This window comes from Oncorhynchus nerka, linkage group LG27, assembly GCF_034236695.1.
Source record: "Oncorhynchus nerka isolate Pitt River linkage group LG27, Oner_Uvic_2.0, whole genome shotgun sequence".
Classification (NCBI taxonomy): Eukaryota; Metazoa; Chordata; class Actinopteri; order Salmoniformes; family Salmonidae; genus Oncorhynchus; species Oncorhynchus nerka.
This window is the reverse complement of record NC_088422.1, coordinates 14,651,469-14,667,118: the sequence shown is the minus strand read 5'-3', so window position 1 is coordinate 14,667,118 and position 15,650 is coordinate 14,651,469. Positions and strand designations below refer to the sequence as shown.

The 15,650-nt window shown below is 42.3% G+C and overlaps 1 protein-coding gene across 1 annotated transcript; it reads right to left on the bottom strand.

Moving 5' to 3' along the window:
- Positions 1-9,339: 9,339 nt before the first annotated feature.
- On the bottom strand, positions 9,340-15,600 carry LOC115120401 (arrestin domain-containing protein 3-like). Its single transcript, XM_029649332.2, has 7 exons — positions 15,111-15,600; positions 12,637-12,718; positions 12,313-12,460; positions 11,383-11,485; positions 10,964-11,220; positions 9,635-9,937; positions 9,340-9,499 (listed from the first exon to the last, which is right to left on the bottom strand). Exons 1-7 carry the CDS (start codon positions 15,388-15,390, stop codon positions 9,431-9,433), a joined length of 1,242 nt encoding a protein of 413 aa, XP_029505192.2. The 5' UTR covers positions 15,391-15,600; the 3' UTR covers positions 9,340-9,430.
- Between the last annotated feature and the right edge of the window lie 50 nt (positions 15,601-15,650).

Genomic DNA, 15,650 nt, shown 5'->3' with positions numbered 1-15,650 from the left:
CCACATGGCATTATCTCCCCCCTCCACATGGCATTATGTCCCCTCCACATGGCATTATGTCCCCCTCCTTTGGCATTATGTCTCCCTTCACATGGCATTATGTTCCCCTCCACATTGCATTATCTCCCCCTCCACATGGCATTATGTTCCCCTCCACATGGCATTATGTTCCCCTCCTTTGGCATTATGTCTCCCTTCACATGGCATTATGTCCCCTCCACATGGCATTATCTCCCCCTCCACATGGCATTATCTCCCCCTCCACATGGCATTATGTCTCCCTTCACATGGCATTATGTCCCCCTCCACATGGCATTATGACCCCCTCCACATGGCATTATGTCCCCTCCACATGGCATTATGTCCCCTCCACATGGCATTATGTCCCCTCCACATGGCATTATGCCCCCTCCTTTGGCATGATGTCCCCTCCACATGGCATTATGCCCTCCTTTGGCATTATGTTCCCCTCCACATGGCATTATGTCCCCTCCACATGGCATTATGTCCCCTCCACATGGCATTATGTCCCCTCCACATGGCATTATGTCCCCTCCACATGGCATTATGTCCCCTCCACATGGCATTATGTCCCCTCCCATGGCATTATGCCCCCTCCACATGGCATTATCTCCCCTCCACATGGCATTATGTTCCCCTCCACATGGCATTATGTTCCCCTCCACATGGCATTATGGTCCCCTCCACATGGCATTATCTCCCCTCCATATGGCATTATCTCCCCTCCACATGGCATTATGCCCTCCACATGGCATTATGTCCCCTCCACATGGCATTATGTCCCCCTCCACATGGCATTATGTCTCCCTTCACATGGCATTATGTTCCCCTCCACATGGCATTATGTCCCCCTTCACATGGCATTATGTTCCCCTCCACATGGCATTATGTTCCCCTCCACATGGCATTATGTCCCCCTCCACATGGCATGACTACGCCAGTTGTTAGAAATCCATTCCGTTGTGATTTGCTAGAGGGTGTCAGAGAAAAAGGACTTGAAACTGGAATGAGCTGATCTCCTCTGTGATGTGCAAGATAATGAAGAGCGGAGGCCACTCTTACTCTCTGAAGTGGTTGGGAACATTATGGCCTCGCTGTCTAATGAACCAAACGGAACAGAAAAACATCCGTATTGATATCAGATATGAACAGCAGACTGCTAGCATGGTTTTAAAGAAGAGTGTGTGAGCTGGGGTTAGTGCAGGACCGGTGGCGGAAAAGAACATCACTTCTAAAATGCATCTAAACACAAATATCCCTTGTAATGGACTCTGACTCTATAAGGTTCTGAGACTAAGGCCGGGATTCAATGCAGGACTCAAGTAGAAACAATCCCCTGATACCTTCCTTTATGACAATGAGAAGCATGCTGCAATCAAAATGATGACATCACTGGAATAGAAAATGGGATTGAAAAGGAGGAAGTGAGCATGAGAACCGAGTCCTCGTGGCAGTCTGCCCATTGAAATCAAATCACTCTGAGGCTAAAGTTAACGTTCTTATTGTTTCTATTCGACTGTGACGCACTTTCCAACAATGAGGTTGACATTTCCTTCTCAAACATAATTCACTTAAGGGGCGGATTCCGATTGAGTTTACAACATTCTTGCGCACGCTTTTCTGACGCACTTCTCACTATTTGGTTCTCAGACTTACCTTATTCAGTCTAGTAACGGGCTATGCAGGTGTGGCTACCTCGCACACTCTGATTACGTTTCATTCAACAGCTGAAAACACTCCCACTTGCTGGCCAACAGAGTTAAAATTCAATAGGGTTTTCAGTATATTTATCTTAAGCCATTCCTTGGACTAGTAACCGAAAGGTTGCAAGTTCAAATCCCCGAGCTGACAATGTACAAATCTGTCGTTCTGCCCCTGAACAGGCAGTTAAACCACTGGCCGTCATTGAGAATAAGAATTTGTTCTTAACTGACTTGCCTAGTTAAATAAAGGTATAAAAAATACGGTGTAGATTTTATCAACAGAACCAAGAAAACGGGTTCAGAATAGTAACAATCAATGAAAGAAAGCCATCTAAACATATGCATATTCGTCTCCGTTTCAGCACCAATAGGTAGATTTAAAAATACTCTGATCTTGTAGATTATTTAGGTTTAGAAAAGTATTTATTAATCACAAAAAACAGGTTTGGAAAGACCACACGAAATAAAGAAAATTGTTGTTGGATTCACTCAGAAAATTGCCACATTCTTCAACCCATGGTAATGTTGGAAGATTAGTTTACATAGAAATATAATAGGGAAAATAGTGTACAATATTGCCTACACTAACCATGGAACTGTGTGATGACATGGCCAAGTATTTCGCCATTGCATCGGGTTCAAACAGAGGCCCATTATCATTAACCATCACTCCTGTGCTCCAATGGCACGTTGTGTTAGCTAATCTAAGTTTATCATTTTAAAAGGCTAATTGATCATTAGAAAATCCTTTTGCAAATATGTTAGTACATCTGAAAACTGTTGTCTGATTAAAGAAGCAATAACAGCTTTGTTAGACTAGTTGAGTATCTGGAGCATCAGCATTTTCTGGGTTAGATTACAGGCTCAAAATGGCCAGAAACAAAGACCTTTCTTCTAAAGCTTGTAAGTCTATTCTTGTTCTGAGAAATGAAGGCTATTCCATGCGAGAAATTACCAAGAAACTGAAGATCTCGTACAACGCTGTGTACGACTCCCTTCACAGAACAGCGCAAACTGACTCACCATCATGGAGCAGAACAGAGAGAACTTCAGAAAATACATGTGTGCGTACCGATTACCTGACAGTACCTTGTCAAATAGGGTTGGCGTCCATACTTCGAAGAACCATACATCGTTTTGAATCTTAAGCTCGAGGTCAGATAAAGAACAGATTACGTCCAGATGGGTGTAATACAATGTCAAAATACTGCCATGTTCAGTTGACGTGACACATGCTCGGGTAGAGCCAAGAGCCTTGTTTGAGCATAATGCATTTTTTAAAATGAATGAACCCACCACTGTCCGTGAGATTCTATACTTCTCTTCTTCTTTCATAATCAATTATTACAAAAGATGACAGACAGTGCAATAGATTTTATATGTATTACATTGATGGGTTTATTATAAATAGGTCATGTATCTGTCATCTATGCCAACCATGTCAGGCATTATAAACACATCTTCAGAGTGAAAATATAAATGAATTCATGTAAGCAATTGCTTTGTTTGTTCTGAACCATTACAAAATATCTTGATCATATTCTTCATTTTGCTCAGTACAAAGACAGTTTGAATGAAAGGAATAACATGTCCAGTTAGTACAATAATTATTGGAATAGTGACACCCATCCGGGATAGTAACACCCATCTGGGATAGTAACACCCATCCGGGATAGTGACACCCATCTGGGATAGTGACACCCATCCGGGATAGTGACTCCCATCTGGGATAGTGACACCCATCCGGGATAGTGACACCCATCCGGGATAGTGACACCCATCCGGGATAGTGACACCCATCCGGGATAGTGACACCCATCCGGTGTATTTTATATGATTGTTGTCCTTAGATATCATTGCTTGATTGGAAGGAATCATGCACAATAAAACCCAGTTGTTTCTAATCAAACATGGTCAGAGAAAACCAGGTCAATCTCTAAATAACATCCCAGTCCAATTCCTATGATGAGACAAGTTGAGTAAAGGTCCAGCATGTGGTCCATCCTAATTCAATGTGAATCAATAAAACATGTGTCACATTTGATGTTCTTCTGTGCCATGTTGGGGGTCAGTGGCTGGTCCTGGAGAGGTGGGTCACCGTGACCTTTTAGCCATACTGTACCAGTCTAATCTCTGTACTCTTCCACTGTGAGTGACCTTTGATCTTCACAGGGGTCATGAACCCTGGAGCCCCCTGATGAGGAAAGGTAATTGAGTAACAGCGAGAAATTGCCAAGAAACTGAAGATCTCGTACAACACTGTGTACTACTCCCTTCACAGAACAGCTCAACCTGGCTCTAACCAGAATAGAAAGAGGAGTGGGAGGCCCCGGTGCACATCTGAGCAACTGGCAGCTTCATTAAATAGCACCCGCAAAACACCAGTCTCAGCGTCAACAGTGAAGAGGCGACTCCGGGTTGCTGGCCTTCTAGGCAGAGTTCCTCTGTCCAGTGTCTGTGTTCTTTTGCCCATCTGAATCTTTTATTTTTATTAGCCAGTCTGAGATATGTCTTTTTCTTTGCAGCTCTGCCTAGAAGGCCAGCATCCCGGAGTCACTTCTTCACTGTTGACGTTGAGACTGGTGTTTTGCAGGTACTATTTAATGAAGTTGCCAGTTTAGGACTTGTGAGGCATCTGTTTCTCAAGCTAGACACTCTAATGTACTTGTCTTCTTGCTCAGTTGTGCACTGGAGCCTCCCACTCCTCTTTCTATTCTGGTTAGGGCCAGTTGGCGCTGTTCTGTGAAGGGAGTAGTACACAGTGTTGTACAAGATCTACAGTTTCTTGGCAATTTCTCGCATAGAATAGCCTTCATTTCTCAGAACAAGAATGGACCGAAGAGTTTCAAAAGAAAGTTATTTGTTTCTGGACATTTTGAGCCTGTAATTGAACCCACAAATGCTGATGCTCCAAATACTCAACTAGTCCAAAGAAGGCCAGTTTTATTGCCTCTTTAATCAGACAACATTTTTCAGCTGTGCTAACAAAATTGAAAAAGGGTTTTCTAATGATCAATTAGCCTTTTAAAATTATAAACTTAGATTAGCTAACACAACGTGCCATTGGAACACAGGAGTGATGGTTGCTGATAATGGGCCTCTGTACGCCTATGTAGATATTCCATAAAATAATCAGCCGTTTCCAGCTACAATAGTCATTTACAACATTAGCAATGTCTAGACTATATTTCTGATCAATTTGATGTTATTTTAATGGACAAAAATGTGTGTTTCTTTCAAAAACAAGGACATTTCTAAGTGACCCCAAACTTTTCAACGGTAGTGTACGTGAGAGTGGATTCTCGGTCCTCACTAGCATGAAAACTAAATACAGGCACGGACTGTGTGTGGAAAATTATTTAAGACTGAGACATTTACATTTACATTTAAGTCATTTAGCAGACGCTCTTATCCAGAGCGACTTACAAATTGGTGCATTCACCTTATGACATCCAGTGGAACAGTAGTGCATCTAAATCTTTTAAGGGGGGGGGGGGGTGAGAGGGATTACTTTATCCTATCCTAGGTATTCCTTAAAGAGGTGGGGTTTCAGGTGTGGAGACTCTCTCCAATACAACCCAACAATGCAATGAGCACCCTTTCAAGCATACCCTTGTCATTAACCTGTGGTGAGTTATTGGTGGCTAAATAAAGAGCACAATTATTGATGATTCTTATATTATTATTTGTGCCCTGGTCCTATAAGAGCTTTTTGTCACTTCCCACGAGCCGGGTTGTGACGACAACTCACTCATTCTTATGTTTAATAAATGTATCGTATAGTGTGTGTGTGGCAGGCTTATAATGATGACAAAAAACAACATTTGAGAGTGCGCTGACCCTGGTTCTAGTGGGGTACGTAGCTGGATGTTGAATGTTTGAAGGGGTACGGGACTATACAAAGTTTGGGAACCACTGGACTAGAGAAAGGCATAGATTAAATATTCGGTTTAGAAAGCCTCTTCCCGAAACTTGTGTGACATCTAGTTTCTAGAAAACCACTACCATTATGTGTGTCTTGTGTCTGGCCCACACTATTAGAATATTGAATACATTGGAGTGAAGTGTAAGTTCTAGGAATTACCGACAGGGGGCGCTGTTGCACATTATGGAAGCTTTGGCTGTGTGTGTAGTGACTATATGGTAGTGAGAGCTTGTTTTCTTTCAAAATGTGGGACCGCTGCACCTTCCCCGATGTTCGGCCCTTGATCGTCATATAGGCTATGGGTATTTGAGCCTAACTAAATTGATGTCAGACTACCTGATGTAAATTATCATGTTTTTTAAAATCTTAATACAAATAACATATCTACTGAAGTTGGATTAGTGGTCTCATCAAGAAGAAAGAAATTAATGATTTTTTACAAAAGTTTATTAAACTCAAAAGAATAACTAGACAAAATGGTTTACAATCATTCAGGATATTCATACAATATTTATAGACGATCTCATGCCCAACAAACTGTAAAGACAAAGGAGAAATTAGATTTACAAATAGAGAATAAAACACATTCAAATGAGTAATATTGCACTTTGTTTCTAAAACATTTTAGATCCACTTTCCCATTCTTAGCATTTTGATTCCTCACTTAACACTGGACTACACTGACTACACCAAACAACGGACTATAGAATCGACCAACCTGAAACTGATTTAAGCTTATTCATTTTTCTTTTAACTTGATACAGATTCCCTAAGATAAAAATCAAAGCAACAAAAAAATTAAAATAAAAAATAAGTGAGAGAGATTTTATCTTAGAATATCGATCTATTCCACTTGTTAGCTGATTCATTCTCAGTGGGGGAGGGAAGGTTGCTGATCCACAGCTGTTCCATGAAGCTGAGAGGTGAGTAGAACTTAACTAACTGGAAAACAAACCATCAATACCCTAGTACATTATCTAGCCAAGCCATCAGTAAAGACATTCAGACAAATGCACAATCAAAAAGGCTCGTCCAGGGATCGTCATTTCTTTTCTTTTATGGACTATTTTTTTATTCCCTTTTTGTTCCTTTGACAAACATAAAATGACTAATACATACAGACACAGAAAAGAGAAAAAAAAAGAGTAAGGTTGTAAATTGTTTAGACATTCGATAATGAAGCATCATAATTAGGTCAGATCTGTGTCAAGGCCACTAAGATAAGATCACTTGAATTCCTAGTTTGTTGTTACTGTAAGCAGTATCCTTAGATTTGCTAGCTGGATCTTAACAGAGCACAAAAACATAACATACACGCTTGTGTCAACTAATTCAAAACTGTAAACTTTTTTAAAAAAGTCTCTAATCTTAGAAGATGAAATAATGCATTCATGTCCATCACAACACTGCTTGACTACATTTCTCATCAGAAAGTATTATGTGTTACCAGACTTTTTACAGACCTCCCACCATCGATGCTAGTTTATTTGTTTTTATTGTCAAAAAGTGCCTCTTTAAGACGATGCCAGAGCTCTGGTCTAGCTGGTCTAGATGTTGAATGAGTTTGAAAACCAATGTATTACTCATGTCAACCTACCACTATTTGTTCTGGCCAGTTTGAGTGGAGCTTTAGCAACATCTAACATAGTGGAGGCTGGTGGGAGGAACAATAGGAGGGGTTTATTATAAAGGCTGGAATGGAATAAAAGGAACGGGGTCAAACATGTGGTTTCTATATGTTTGATACCCTTCCATTAATTCCAGCCATTACAAGGAGCCCATCCTCCTATAGCTCCTCCCACCAGCCTCCCAGCAGTCTGCCAGGCTGGGTTTGCATCTGCCCCATTTTTAGAAGCAGATCATACCATGTACTCTTACTTTTTTAGATATATAATTCTAGCATTTCAGTCTTCACTGGTCTGGAAAATGAAGTAGTTGGTGAATGAAGTCGGCAAGTGAAGTATGGACAAAAGGGGAATGTTGTTGGTCTTCGGTAGCTACCTTGCTGCTCTGTGTATTCCTCTTCTCTCTTGTTTTGGTAATATACTATTTTAAAATATGAGAAATCCTCCTTTTACTATTTCAAACAGTGCAATTAAAACATCTTGGGGTTTTTTGCCAAGTGAGAAGACCACCTATTACAGTGTTTTTTTTGCCAGTATGTAAGCCTGCGTCGCTCTGTGCTGTGAGTAGAGGGACGGGGACACTGAGGATGGGCATTCTAATATGTTCCACACGCACGCATACACACACTGACAAGTCTCTGCATCTAATGCTCTACTTGAGTGGCAAGTGTTGGTCTGAGGCTCCTCTACTCCAGAACACAGTGCAACATAAACACAAAGCAACATATGATCGGATCGAAGGCATTCTAAGTTGGGAACTAAATCAAAAGACAGAATCTAGTAAAGTAAAAAGGAAGCCAACTGAGGAGACATTGAAAAATAGCTTTTGAATGGAGAGTGTGCTGCTGCTTTCAAGTCCTGTCTACACGTCATTAAGGAAATGTGACCAAGAAAAAGAACATCTTAAAACAGATTAAACAAGGTCAGTGCATTGTTTCTGTCCTTTTCAGTCTTGCGTTCCCCCAAGTATCTATGTTCTCTGCGTTGTTCGAAGTTGTGCGGATAAGGAGTCTAGGCGTTAAGCCTGCAGTCTCTTTCGTCCAGCATGTTACTAGGCTGAAAAAAACATTAGGGATCATTTTTTCTTCTTCAAAACGGAACTACACAACTGAAGCCAAGAATAACATGTGCAAAAATCCCTCATGAGACAGGAGGGTAGTCTCTCTGCTGATGAGCTCTTCAGACAGGTGGAGGGTAGTCTCTCTGCTGCTCAGCTCTTCAGACAGGTGGTGGGTAGTCTCTCTGCTGCTCAGCTCTTCAGACAGGTAGAGTGTAGTCTCTCTGCTGCTCAGCTCTTCAGACAGGTGGAGTGTAGTCTCTCTGCTGCTGAGCTCTTCAGACAAGAGGAGGGTAGTCTCTCTGCTGCTGAGCTCTTCAGACAGGTGGAGGGTAGTCTCTCTGCTGCTAAGCTCTTCAGACAGGTGGAGGGTAGTCTCTCTGCTGCTCAGCTCTTCAGACAGGTGGAGGGTAGTCTCTCTGCTGCTGAGCTCTTCAGACAGGAAGAAGGTAGTCTCTCTGCTGCTGAGCTCTTCAGACAGGAAAAAGGTAGTCTCTCTGCTGCTGAGCTCTTCAGACAGGAAGAAGGTAGTCTCTCTGCTGCTGAGCTCTTTAGACAGGAAAAAGGTAGTCTCTCTGCTGCTGAGCTCTTCAGACAGGAAGAAGGTAGTCTCTCTGCTGCTGAGCTCTCCAGACAGTGGTGCTTATATTGTTTTCTCTTCTTCCTGTTTCTTCTTTTTTTTCTGCTCAGATTTCAACATGACAGTTCTGCTCTGTGTGAGAGCCATGTCTGTATGCCATGGTTACAGAACAGAGCAGGATATTAAGAGCTATAGGCAGACAGGGCCCTGGCACGGCATCATCACTCCACCAAGGCTGTCTCCACTACAGGGGTTTCTTTTTACACAGGTCAGGTGTGTGTTTGTCTAGCCGTGCCCCGGCCAGGCAGGCTGCCAGGAAGTCTTCCTGTACTGACTTCCTGTGCCTCTCTCTGTGGGAGGGGCTTCGTTCAACCGTGGTATCATCCATGTTTGTTTCTCTGTTTTGTTTTCTCTCAACATCGACGTCGGCATGCGAACGCTGTCGCTGGGGGGGATAAAACAAAAACGGAGCCGACTAGAAACGCCCGAAACATCTCCGGGCGGGGCTCTGAGTTTCCTTCAGCGTGATGGACAGGTGTCAGATCTCCTCTCCTCTGTCCGGCTGGCTTGATCAGGATTGGGATCAACCTGGCGGAAGTGAAGGAAACACTGCTTTAATGACTGGAACGGCACCTCTCGGCTACCAGACTTGAATATGTTCACTAAGTGCAGTGTGTAAAATAGTTAGTCTTAGTAGTGGGTGTACGTTTTGCTGATGCGTACCTCAGAGTAGAGAGGAGGGGGCTGGAAGCGGAACTCCTGGATGTAGGCAAAGAGTGATCCCTCCAACTCATCCCTGGCTGAGGTCACCTCCAGGCTCCGTCTCTGCTCCTCTGTCATGATCTCGGCATAGCTTGGTGGGGCTTCAGGGCGCTCTGGCAGGGTCATGCCTAGCCAGCTCATGGTCATGCTGCACTGGCTGCTGACACTGGAGGTGCGGCTGCCGACGGGGTGCAGCGGGATGGTGCCGATGATCAGTGGCAGGTTCAGAGACAGGTTCATGGCTCCGGGGATGTCCACGTACACCTGGAGAGGGTGAGCAGCACACAACAGAGGGTAAGTACTGTAGCTCCACCTTCACTGAACATCACACCTGTGTGATCTACAGTGTTACACTCCCTCTGTATGGGAGATAATCTCATGTGGGTGTTCCACTGATGCAAGGGAATGCCTGAAGCAGTCTGACAGGGTATAGAGGTCATTAGCACCTCTACGACAACTGTTGCCACAGATATTCTAGACTCATCCTCTTAACTGCATATGGAGAGAACACCTGGTACAATGACAATGCCTTTGCCAAAGCTACCTAGGTACAGAGGAAAACTTAAGAGAGCTTTCTAGGAACTCAAGAAACCTTTGGAAATGTGCCTAGTACCAATGTGATATGAGGCCCATAACAGTGTCTTGACATTTTACATCACTCTATATTTATATGCTCAGATTTACCTCAACGTGACTAAGTCTGTTGACAATTGTCACCACCACATTAGAGATGAGTAATTGGATAGAGAAAGAGAAGGTGAGAGGGAGAAAGAGAAGGCGAGAGGGAGAAAGAAGTTGAGATGGAGAGAGAGAAGTTGAGAGGGAGAGAGAGAAGATGAGAGGGAGAAAGAGAAGTGGAGGGAGAAAGAGAAGGTGAGAGGGAGAGAGAGAAGTTGAGAGGGAGAGAGAGAAGATGAGAGTGAGAAAGAGAAGTGGAGAGGGAGAAAGAAGTTGAGATGGAGAGAGAGAAGTTGAGAGGGAGAGAGAGAAGATGAGAGGGAGAAAGAGAAGTGGAGGGAGAAAGAAGTTGAGAAGGTGAGAGGGAGAAAGAGAAGTGGAGAGGGAGAAAGAGAAGGTGAGAGGGAGAATGAGAAGATGAGAGGGAGAAAGAGAAGTTGAGAGGGAGAAAGAGAAAGAGAATGTGAGAGAGAGAAAGAGAATGTGAGCGGGATAAAAAGAAGGTGAGGGAGAAAGAGAAGGTGAGAGGGAGAGAGAGAAGGTCAGAGGGAGAAGGAGGTCAAAGGGAGAAGGAGGAAGAGAGGGTCTGCCCAGGTCAGTAGCTGTACTCACCATGAGAGAATACTCCACTCGGATGATGCTGCAGTTCAAGATGGAGGGAGAGACGGGGGGGATCTTCAGCATTTTGCCACTCCACGTCTCCGTCTTGCCCGAGGACAGCGACTCCCCTCGGAGGTTGGCCACCAGCTGTTTGACCTCCTTCAGTTTACCTTTGGCTTTGAAGGTCTGTGTTTGGTAAATGGCTGCCTTTGGCACGACCATGCGAGAGGAACAATTCTCGATCTCGGCAAAGATCTGAATTGACTCTCCTGCAAAGACAAGAAAGAAGGGGTTTAGTTAAATCGGTCCAAAGATCCTTTGATTGAGATGTCATCATCAAACATAATACGGCAGTCATCTATAGTCATTTACCTACAAGAGTGACAAATGACTAATCAATTCGAGTGACAAAGTCAGGGTGTTCTCCTCACCTGGGGTATATCCCTTCCTTTCGATTTTGGCACTTAAGGAGATTGGACCTGAGGTGCAGAACCAGCAGCATAAAGTCTTGTCTTTCGTACCTGCCTGGGGTGACTGTGAAACAGACAGGAAAAACAATGGAATGTAAGAGCTTGAGAATCAGGCTTCCTTGTTCCTTTTCTCAATCTTCCCCGGGGGGATCCACAGCACCTGAGGCCCGTCACTCAAAAACATGGAGAATTTTTTTCTTTCTTTCCATAAACCCGGAAGACATGTTTAGGCAGTAGAGGTCATCACCATACGAAGTGGCTGTCACAGAACATTAAAGATCCATTCACCCTCGACTGTGATTTAACATCTATACATGACCAACAACACCGCTTTGTTTGAACCATGTTTTGAATGTGTTGATTTCTCTACTTTACCAACTGATCATAACATAATCTCTGATAGGTTTTATTTTAAAATATATAAATATTTAACCTTTATTTAACTAGGCAAGTCAGTTAAGAACAAATTCTTATTTACAACGACGGCCTAACATGGCCAAACCCAGAATCGAACCAGGGACTGTAGTGACGCCTCGTGCATTAAGATCCAGTTCCTTAGACCACTGCGCCACTTGGGAGCGTATGGCCCAAATGAGGGGTTTTTCACAAGACATGTCCACTGGTGTCCTCTGTGCTATGGGTTTGGGGTCCACTAGTAAAACAAAAAATGTGTGACTAGCACATTCTGCCACAGAATGGCATTTGCTAATTCTTTCTATATCTAGGCAACACCTGTAACTAAGCACTTGTCATACTTCCACATTTAAGTCTCTCTCTTGGCTGCCAATGGAAATAGATCTCTGCTGCCCACTGAAACATTGAACAAGACCCTAAAAGTTCACAACGCACAAACATACAGACACTGTACAGCAGACAGATCCGTGAGCTCACCAGGAGTAAAGGAGTGTTTATGTCGATGTGTTCAAACACTGTAAATTCTTTCTTGGTCTTCATGGGCAGAAACCATGGCCTGTGTAGCTCGGCCTTCACCCAGTAACGCACGCTCCCGTGCTTCCCTTCCAACGAGGTAGCCAGAGGTCTGTGAGAGATAAGAGAGGGGACAGAGAGAGACAAGGAGGTACAAAAACAGGTCATTTTTGGACAACATAAAGACAGCCTCTAGCGCAATCTTCAACTAAGGAAAGACATAAAGATATTCAATAGAAACGTTTTTCCTTAAGTCAGTTTTTTGATAAGTTAGGTGTATATACTCACGTCTGTGGAAGCTCAAGGCTGAATGCATACTCGTGTCTTCCTGAATGGATAGTGGTGAGTCCTTCTTCTGAGTTGTCCTCATCTGAAACAACAGAAGGACAATATTCCAACACATGTATACCATACCTGGGAAATGTGCAGTATGACATCACCTACGTATTACAACACAGATATAACACACTGATAAAACCCAATAACACCACAAGAGAGAGCACAATATAACTATTAATATCATTATTGGACACCAGGAAGGCACTGAAAGGTCTGTAATATGAGAATGATGAGAGAAAAATGTTAAAATGTGAAATGATGATCTCTGCAATTAAAGATCTTTCTAGAAACATATTTAGTTATCTAGCAAAAACCTTAAAGTCCCGAACAATAACACTGACACATTGTGTAAGTCAGTATTGAAAGAGAGAACATATATAACATATATTGTTTAATAAAAGCCCCAATTATGAACTGTAAAATATATAATCTAATTTATATTACTCTGAAAGTATGGAGTATTCTTCCTTATGTAGTGTAATATGGAGAGATGAGTTTGGTGTTCTGTAATTAATTACACATTATATGATCAGTACGAAAATATATCTTGCTGTGTGCTATTTGAAAGCAACGCGCTTTAGAACGGGATCTCGGTTTCCTCTAGCTCAGCAATCCTCCCAGCCTTAGCAGCAGTGGAGTCGTGGTAAACAACTGCCGAGCTGTCACTCAAAAGCAGACTGGAGCAGGAGAAGACCGGCCTAAACCGGAGCGAGCAGCTTCCCCAACCCGGCTCTCTCATTAAGCATTCACTGTGCGGCATTCAGTCAGTGGTTCACTATCAGGGACAACCCCCTCAAGATCTGAAGCGTGTAAATTACTGCAGCATGGACCAGGGATTGTAAGAGACAGGAAAGAGGAATGAAAAAGACAACAGACAAAGAAGCAATTCAATTAATTAAACCTTTATTAAGCGCCACTGAGATCCATAAACTACATACATTATTTTAATAAAGCCACAGAAGGAAGGCATTGACCATTTCAAGAAACCGAATCAAACTATTCAACAATTGATATAAAACATTAACAACATATGCATACATTATTCCCCATACAGAGACAGATCAAATACATTATTTTCACCATCAAGAAACAAATTACAGTCTGTAAACTAATTTCAAATGCAATTATGCATTTACAGACAATACCCAGGAGCAGCCAATAAGTGGTTTGGGCTACACTGTAGCCTACAAAATCAAATACCTCATGGCAAGCATTTCCACCCCATATTCAATTAAGCTACTTAAATTGACTGACTTTTCTATCCAATCAGCTGAAAGATCTACTACTTACATTTGCAACAGACTAACAAACCTTTTCTACTGCTTAGGATCACCGAGTTTCAGTGGTGTAAATTGAAAGTGAACAAAAACAGGGCTATATTTATCATCCGCAGATAGGCTATAGTGTTGTGCATTCAGATAGGCCTGGTAATTGTACAACTTCTAGTTCATAGCCAAGTGCAGGACTTAATGCACCATTCATTTGATATCTGAATGTTGCTTATATTAGGCTATATAGTAGCACTAAACACTAGACATGCCTACACATTAAGGAATACAATAAATGGAACGAATGCTATTTTTCTTTTTATGCAACTTTGTAAACCTTGTGCCGGCAGGTCGGATAAATTGCAGGTTTCTCTGTCACTTTCCGCAAAAGCATTAGGTCATTGGAAGACACATGAGCACTTCAGCCAATCAACGGAGAGAAAGCACAGTCCCTTAAACCCCCACACATCCAGTTTCTGAACAGGATTGAACCGCTTTGAACAATGGGTGGAAACTTAAGAAAAGCTTAAATGTTAAACATGACAAGATCGCTCGATAAAAACGATAATTTTTTTAGTAAAACTACAAATATGTAAACGGTGACTGCTATGTACCTCAATGTACTGTGTTGATTAAACGTTGTAATTTATATCATTGTTATAATAGGCTACAATGAAGGAAGGATAGAGACCACTGTCATTCAGTCTGCAGCTCAGACATTGCTAACTTAATAGATTTTATTAATCGTGTAGGCCTTTTCAAGCACAGGCTAATTCTAAAGTATCATGATAAAATAAATTCCCAAAGCTTAAATGATTTAATTGAAGAACATCCTACTGTAGTTTTAAATGTCTCGATGATAATTTGACCTGCAATACATGCATGTGCCCATATGCATGTGTTATAGCCAGTAATAAACCAAATAAAAAGGTGTTGTGATTGTGATGCTGATTTACAGATCGTCCCCAATCTTTATCTGTTATGCATTCAATTGTGTTCATTATTAGCCAGTCTAACGTATAACGTTAGGTTGACAGCACAACAGCATCCTCTGTGAGGATCCTCAAGACCCACAATGACTAGTCTACACAGAGCATCTCAGGAAAAAAATGTGATTTATTTAGCTACAAATATGGTTGTATTAGGCTATCTTACCTCTTTCATGTCCAATTAGGATGTCTCTATGGTTTAGATATTCCACTTCTTCTGTGTAATTTTGCGTATAGGCAGTGTTAGATCCAGCATTTCGGGATTCAGTCCAACGAACTTTTGCAAATCCCTTTGCTTGAATTTTAAGAGATTTCACACGGATTTCTCCGGTGACTTCGATGATAACCCTACCTGAGACGGAATCCCCGCTTGCGAAAACGGGGACATTGCTGTCATTGAGACAGTCGTAGCTTACGGTGAAGCTCTTTACCTTTCCTAGCACCATGGTGGAAAAATATCTACCTACAAATAAAAATCTATGAAAAATAATCTCATAAGAAAAAATGCACTATTCTAACACTGATCAATATTTTTGCCCTGCAAAAGCAGTGGGCATGATCAGTGCATTCTTTGACAACAGCTCATTGAGATGTGAAGGCTAATAACAGCAGTAGGTGCTGCTATCGTCCGCCCTTCCGCGCGTTGGTCTCTAGTCAAAGACAAGGAACTTTCGTCGCTCAGCTCACTTTAAGCGAGGATTTTGTG

Coding starts and splice junctions, on each gene's coding strand:
- LOC115120401 (XM_029649332.2), bottom strand. CDS start 15,390: ATGGTGCTAGGAAAGGTAAAGAGCTTCACCGTAAGCTACGACTGTCTC. Junction 12,461..12,636: donor AGCCTTGAGCTTCCACAGAC/GTGAGTATATAC, acceptor TATCTCTCACAG/ACCTCTGGCTACCTCGTTGG. Junction 11,221..11,382: donor AAGGAAGGGATATACCCCAG/GTGAGGAGAACA, acceptor TTGTCTTTGCAG/GAGAGTCAATTCAGATCTTT.